The sequence below is a fragment of the Triticum dicoccoides genome, chromosome 7B, assembly GCF_002162155.2.
Source record: "Triticum dicoccoides isolate Atlit2015 ecotype Zavitan chromosome 7B, WEW_v2.0, whole genome shotgun sequence".
NCBI classification, from domain to species: Eukaryota; Viridiplantae; Streptophyta; class Magnoliopsida; order Poales; family Poaceae; genus Triticum; species Triticum dicoccoides.
This window is the reverse complement of record NC_041393.1, coordinates 77,629,565-77,635,779: the sequence shown is the minus strand read 5'-3', so window position 1 is coordinate 77,635,779 and position 6,215 is coordinate 77,629,565. Positions and strand designations below refer to the sequence as shown.

At 45.7% G+C, this 6,215-nt stretch overlaps 1 protein-coding gene across 1 annotated transcript; it reads left to right on the top strand.

Moving 5' to 3' along the window:
• Nucleotides 1-318: 318 nt before the first annotated feature.
• LOC119335297 (sucrose synthase 1) lies at nt 319-5,546 on the top strand. The gene is made up of 16 exons (XM_037607436.1): nt 319-448; nt 1,259-1,369; nt 1,708-1,828; nt 1,906-2,057; nt 2,147-2,339; nt 2,460-2,578; nt 2,663-2,879; nt 2,963-3,058; nt 3,165-3,338; nt 3,419-3,535; nt 3,629-3,795; nt 3,883-4,107; nt 4,260-4,578; nt 4,680-4,924; nt 5,010-5,148; nt 5,245-5,546. The coding sequence occupies exons 2-16, from the start codon at nt 1,275-1,277 to the stop codon at nt 5,290-5,292; spliced, it is 2,427 nt and encodes an 808-aa protein (XP_037463333.1). The 5' UTR covers nt 319-448; nt 1,259-1,274; the 3' UTR covers nt 5,293-5,546.
• The last annotated feature ends 669 nt before the right edge of the window (nt 5,547-6,215 follow it).

The following is a 6,215-nucleotide window of genomic DNA, read 5'->3' as shown; positions in this document are numbered from 1 at the left end:
TATTTGCATCGATTGAACCCATCCGCTCTCCCCATCCAGTCATTGAGTCCACTGCACCTGTACCTGTCCAAATCGATCGACCTGCAGCAGTTTATGCTCTCTCCCAAAAAAAAAGCTTGGCACTTTAGGGAAAAGCAGCCATTAGACGGCACAGCATATGCTAACTGGATCCTTGCGCAATTAGTGACCCCATTAGATAGGTACCGCCAGTATTTTGTAATTTGGCAGAAGAATAGTTCGGTGTTATCCACTATGTCTGTCATGTCAGCTTGTGAGCTGAGGCGGCCCTACCAATACCAATACCAATACCACTCTAGCTAGCTAGCCACCACCTGTCCCTCCAATGCGGTCACCACTGGGGGTTTGGGTTTTGCCTATTTATTTGTCCTCCTGGATCTTGCAGAAACCCTCCTCCGTTTGGCCTCTCCCCTGCACTGCCTCCCCATTGGTATGTCTGTCCGCGCCTCTGGTGTCAGCACAGTTCCTTCCACCCCCCCGTGCTCTCATCTTGGGTGTGCTTTTGCTCGGATTCGTAGCTAATCTCGCCGGAAATCTGGTAGTCACTCGCTTTGATCGCTGGTTTCTTGCTGCGCTAGTTTTTCTCGGGGGTTTCTTGCACGTCTTGCGGTTCGTTTCTGGTGGGTCGTCACCTCAATCCCGCGCCGGTCCTTGCTGACGCGTTTTTCGGCTTCTCTGCTCCGAATCCCTCCTAGATTCCTCGCACGGTTCCTGAGCGTACTCTTCCTCGTCTTTTCCCCCAAATTTTTACCCTGAGCCAGTTAGAAAATTTTAGAGCCATCTTTAGCAGATTTTTGGTCAGGGAGAAGTTTTTGGTTAGCCTGGGATCTTGCCTGAGAAATGTGTCTCGGTTTTGTCTGCCATTTTGCGGCCTTAATCGCATGGATGATCTAAAAAAAACTGTAAACCCACTTGCTCAAGTTTGCCCCTTTTTTCTCTTCAGAAACATCTTCAGAGAACGACTGGTTTGGTGTGGAATCGGTGCTTGGTTAAGTTAGGCGCAAGATTAATGCTCGCTTTACCTTTGCGTTACTTTGATGTCTTCGATCTGTGAGATTTTACCAGTCTTGCTAAATGTTTCACCTCTGATTTGTCTTGATTTGCAGTAGTAATTTTTTTTTTGCGTGATGCAGTAATATGACTAGTGTTGATATCCTAGTGGCTGTTGACTTGTGGTTCTTGGGCAAGTAAATGTTCTGATTCTCCAAGGCTGACTGCTGATCTTTACCCTGCTCTCCAGTTTTGTGACCTGAGCCATGGCTGCCAAGCTGACCCGCCTCCACAGCCTCAGGGAGCGCCTTGGTGCCACCTTCTCCTCCCATCCCAATGAGCTCATTGCACTCTTTTCCAGGTGAGGATCTCAAAACATATGTCTACCTGTATGTGAAGCTAACTAATCTCTGTTATGCTACCAAAACATGTTGACATGGTGCAAATTTCATCCCTATCTTTAATTAATTTTTAGCACATCAAAATCAGCATTAGAAGGTGATGCATGCATATCATTGATACTCCCTCAGTTCCATAATTGTTGTTGTAGTTTCTTAGATCATGTTGAAATGCTGTTTCTTCTTAGGCAGACTTCAGTATAATCTGGTAGACAGGGTAGTGCTGCTCACATAGTTCAGCTGTAGGAGGAATATGAGGTGCAGAACTCTTTCTTTTTCTGAAAAGTACCACTCTTTGCAGGTATGTTCACCAGGGCAAGGGCATGCTTCAGCGCCACCAGCTGCTTGCTGAGTTTGACGCCCTGTTCGAATCCGACAAGGAGAAGTATGCACCGTTTGAGGACATCCTCCGTGCTGCGCAGGTAACATCGGCGACTTTCCTGCTCAAGTGCCTGCCAGTTGAATTTCATTCTAATTTCCTTCCTTGATGTAAATGTAGGAAGCAATTGTGCTGCCCCCATGGGTTGCACTTGCCATCAGGCCCAGGCCTGGTGTCTGGGACTACATTCGGGTGAATGTTAGTGAGCTCGCTGTGGAAGAGCTGACTGTTTCTGAATACTTAGCATTCAAGGAGCAGCTTGTCGACGAGCAGTAAGTTTCTGGATCAAATCTTAGCAGTTGTAGGTGAATTGCACATTCTACTTGTAGTGAATAACCTTCTGTATTTTTCTTGACAACAGTGCCAGCAGCAAGTTTGTGCTAGAGCTTGATTTTGAGCCTTTCAATGCCTCCTTCCCGCGCCCTTCCATGTCCAAGTCCATCGGAAACGGGGTGCAGTTCCTTAACCGTCACCTGTCTTCCAAGTTGTTCCAGGACAAGGAGAGCCTCTACCCACTGCTCAACTTCCTGAAAGCCCATAACTACAAGGGCACGGTAAGCTTCTGATACGTGGAACCTACCAGTCTGGAATGCTTGAATTCATAAATCACTTATGAACCTAACAATGATTTGATCCATGCTCTATCGATAATAAAATGTCATTTTCAATTACAGACAATGATGTTGAACGACAGAATTCAGAGCCTTCGTGGTCTCCAGTCAGCCCTTAGGAAGGCAGAAGAATATCTAGTTAGCATTCCTGAAGACACCCCCAGCTCTGAATTCAACCACAGGTTATTTCTATGCAACTTGTCCGTACCATGTAGCCAAGGTTAAACTACTGCAAATGGAATAGCAGCTTACGGTTTGAAGTGCAGGTTCCAAGAGCTTGGCTTGGAGAAGGGTTGGGGTGACACCGCAAAGCGGGTACACGACACCATCCATTTGCTTCTGGACCTTCTTGAGGCCCCTGATCCTGCCAGCTTGGAGAAGTTCCTTGGAACTATTCCGATGATGTTCAATGTTGTCATCCTGTCACCGCATGGATACTTTGCTCAATCCAATGTGTTGGGATACCCTGATACCGGTGGCCAGGTAAAGCTGCTTGAAATCAAATTTCTGTTACCTAGTATTTCCAGGCTTTCTGGTTCTGAATCTGCCATGGTACTGTTTTACAGGTTGTGTACATCTTGGATCAAGTCCGGGCTTTGGAGAATGAGATGCTTCTGAGGATTAAGCAGCAAGGCCTTGATATAACTCCCAAGATCCTCATTGTATGTTTGAGATAACAATGTTGGATGTTGCAATTTCTAAGGCCTTGTTTGTCAGTGTGTTGTGACTAACTTGGTAAATGTGCCCACCCAATTTTATTTGATGCAGGTAACCAGGTTGTTGCCTGATGCTGTTGGAACCACATGTGGCCAGCGGCTGGAGAAGGTCATTGGAACTGAGCACACTGACATTCTCCGTGTTCCATTCAGAACTGAGAATGGGATCCTCCGTAAGTGGATCTCGCGTTTTGATGTCTGGCCGTACCTGGAGACATACACCGAGGTAAATATTTGTTTGACAGAGCGTCCCACAGAGCTAAAACATAGTATCTGTATTCTGAGATCATGCATGGTTTGCCACAGGATGTTGCAAACGAACTCATGAGGGAAATGCAGACCAAGCCTGATCTCATCATTGGTAACTACAGTGATGGTAACCTTGTGGCCACTCTGCTTGCACATAAATTGGGAGTTACCCAGGTTGGTTTTGTTGTACTGTATATGAGAGCCTTGTTTTTTGTTTTGTTTTTGATTAGCGAAAATACTTATGGTTTCTTGTCTACACGAATACAGTGCACCATTGCCCATGCCTTGGAGAAAACCAAGTACCCCAACTCAGACATATATTTGGACAAATTTGACAGCCAGTACCACTTTTCATGCCAATTCACAGCTGACCTGATTGCCATGAACCACACTGATTTCATCATTACCAGCACATTCCAGGAAATCGCTGGAAGGTAACATTTCTTTATTTTCAGTAGAAGATTGTTGGCTGCGACAGTATTAAAACGTTTATCTGATGCGTCCTTCTTCTGTTTTTGTAGCAAGGATAGCGTGGGCCAATATGAGTCTCACATTGCTTTCACCCTTCCTGATCTGTACCGGGTTGTCCATGGGATTGATGTGTTTGATCCTAAGTTCAACATCGTCTCTCCTGGAGCAGACATGACTGTCTACTTCCCATACACCGAGACTGACAAGAGGCTCACTGCCTTCCACTCTGAAATTGAGGAGCTCCTGTACAGCGATGTTGAGAACGATGAACACAAGTGAGTACTCACCTCTATGTGATGTAATAACTAGCGCATTTCACCTGGTTTACAGTAGTGCTTTCAATGTTTTGAACAATTGCTTATGTTCTGTTGTATGGTGTGCATGCTCTTCCATTCAAGCATAACCATTTTAAATTTGTTTTCTACAGATTTGTGTTGAAGGACAGGAACAAGCCAATCATCTTTTCAATGGCCCGTCTTGACCGTGTGAAGAACATGACTGGCTTGGTTGAGATGTACGGCAAGAATGCTCATCTGAAGGATTTGGCAAACCTTGTGATTGTTGCTGGTGACCATGGCAAGGAGTCCAAGGATAGGGAGGAGCAGGCTGAGTTCAAGAGGATGTACAGTCTCATTGAGGAGTACAAGCTGAAGGGCCATATCCGTTGGATCTCTGCTCAGATGAACCGTGTTCGCAATGGTGAGCTGTACCGCTACATCTGTGACACCAAGGGAGCATTTGTGCAGGTATACACCATGTCACTTCATATTCTTCTGTGATCAACATTTGAAAAAAGAAACAGCCTTGAGTTTGCACTGGACTAAACTCTTGTTTCAATTGTTTCTAGCCTGCATTCTATGAAGCATTTGGTCTGACTGTCATTGAGGCCATGACATGTGGTTTGCCGACAATTGCGACATGCCACGGTGGCCCTGCTGAAATCATTGTGAACGGGGTGTCTGGCCTGCACATTGATCCTTACCACAGCGACAAGGCCGCAGATATCCTGGTCAACTTCTTTGAGAAGTGCAGCGAGGATCCAAGCTACTGGGACAAAATGTCTGAAGGAGGCCTGAAGAGAATTTATGAGAAGTATGCATTCTAATATTTGTCCTGCCAGATAGTTTTAAGTTCTGTCTCTGAACAAATACTGATCCTGTATTTTTGGATTGATCAGGTACACCTGGAAGCTGTACTCAGAGAGGCTGATGACCCTGACCGGCGTGTATGGGTTCTGGAAGTACGTGAGCAACCTGGAGAGGCGCGAGACTCGCCGTTACCTGGAGATGTTCTACGCTCTGAAGTACCGCAGCCTGGTAAGTTATCTAACCGTCAAAGAGAAACAGAGGCAACATATATCAATGTCCACTTGGGCACACCCCCTTACGATTTATACGTTCTCTTGAATCCAGGCTGCTGCAGTTCCATTGGCAGTTGACGGCGAGAGCTCCGACAACTAGCGCGGTGCAATGGGGCATGAAGAGGCGCATTCAGCGGGAGGGTGAAGTGTCGGCTGCGTTATGATTTGTCTGTCTACCGTAGTTTCCATTTGGTCTGGTCGTGGGGTGTGTTAATTTGTTGTCCCGGCACATTTGTGAGGTCCTGGGCAGTGCTCGCTGGTTCATGCCAGCCGCATTTGTTGCGTGGAATAAACGCCTGCCCATATTGTTCATCTTTCATCAGAGTTCAATGCAATGTTTCGTTGTCTGTCTCACTTCTCCTCTCTGCCTTGGAAATTGGATGATCACCCCTTTTGTCATGAATGAACCTGGTATGTGTGTGTGTGTGGTTTTGATAAGAGCTTCACTGATGTGTGCTGCACTGTGGAGTTTCTCTGAAGAATAGTGCAGGTCTTGGCAAGGACAAAACCAAATGCCAACAACCTATGCACTGTAACATGGTTTATGTGATTAAAGTTTTCGGGAAACTTCGTACTACTCGGATGCAATTTGGGATAGTAAGTGCTCCAGAGTGGAGTTTCTCTGATGCAGTTTCTCACATGGAGAACTCAAAAAAAGCTCCATGGTGCTTGTCGAGTCTCAATCCCCAGGGTGAAAACACAAGGTCAGACTTTTATTGGTTATATCTGGCAATGGACTTGTTGAAAGCATTGTTTTTGGGTGAGCTCAAACTTTGTTCAGTCAGCTTGTGCATTGTTTTCCTTTTAGAGGTGTTGCTTTTGAAGAATCTCTTCTGTATTTTGAGTGTTGTCTTTGGTGAATCTCTTTTGTATTTTGAGTGTTGTCTTTGGTGATGGTTAGAGGGCTGCTGATGCTAGTGATTTGTCACCGCGGCAATGGCATGGTCTTTTTTTCTTTTTTTCTTCTTTTTTGGCTGTGTTTACTCTTATGCCTTTGTACATCTTGTTGGTATAGAGGTCGGG

What these genes read in the sequence shown, in the direction of transcription:
- LOC119335297 (XM_037607436.1), top strand. Translation starts at nt 1,275, where the DNA reads ATGGCTGCCAAGCTGACCCGCCTCCACAGCCTCAGGGAGCGCCTTGGT. An exon ending in CCAAGGGAGCATTTGTGCAG is followed by an intron (nt 4,579 to 4,679) that starts GTATACACCATG and finishes AATTGTTTCTAG; the next exon opens with CCTGCATTCTATGAAGCATT. An exon ending in CTCTGAAGTACCGCAGCCTG is followed by an intron (nt 5,149 to 5,244) that starts GTAAGTTATCTA and finishes TCTTGAATCCAG; the next exon opens with GCTGCTGCAGTTCCATTGGC.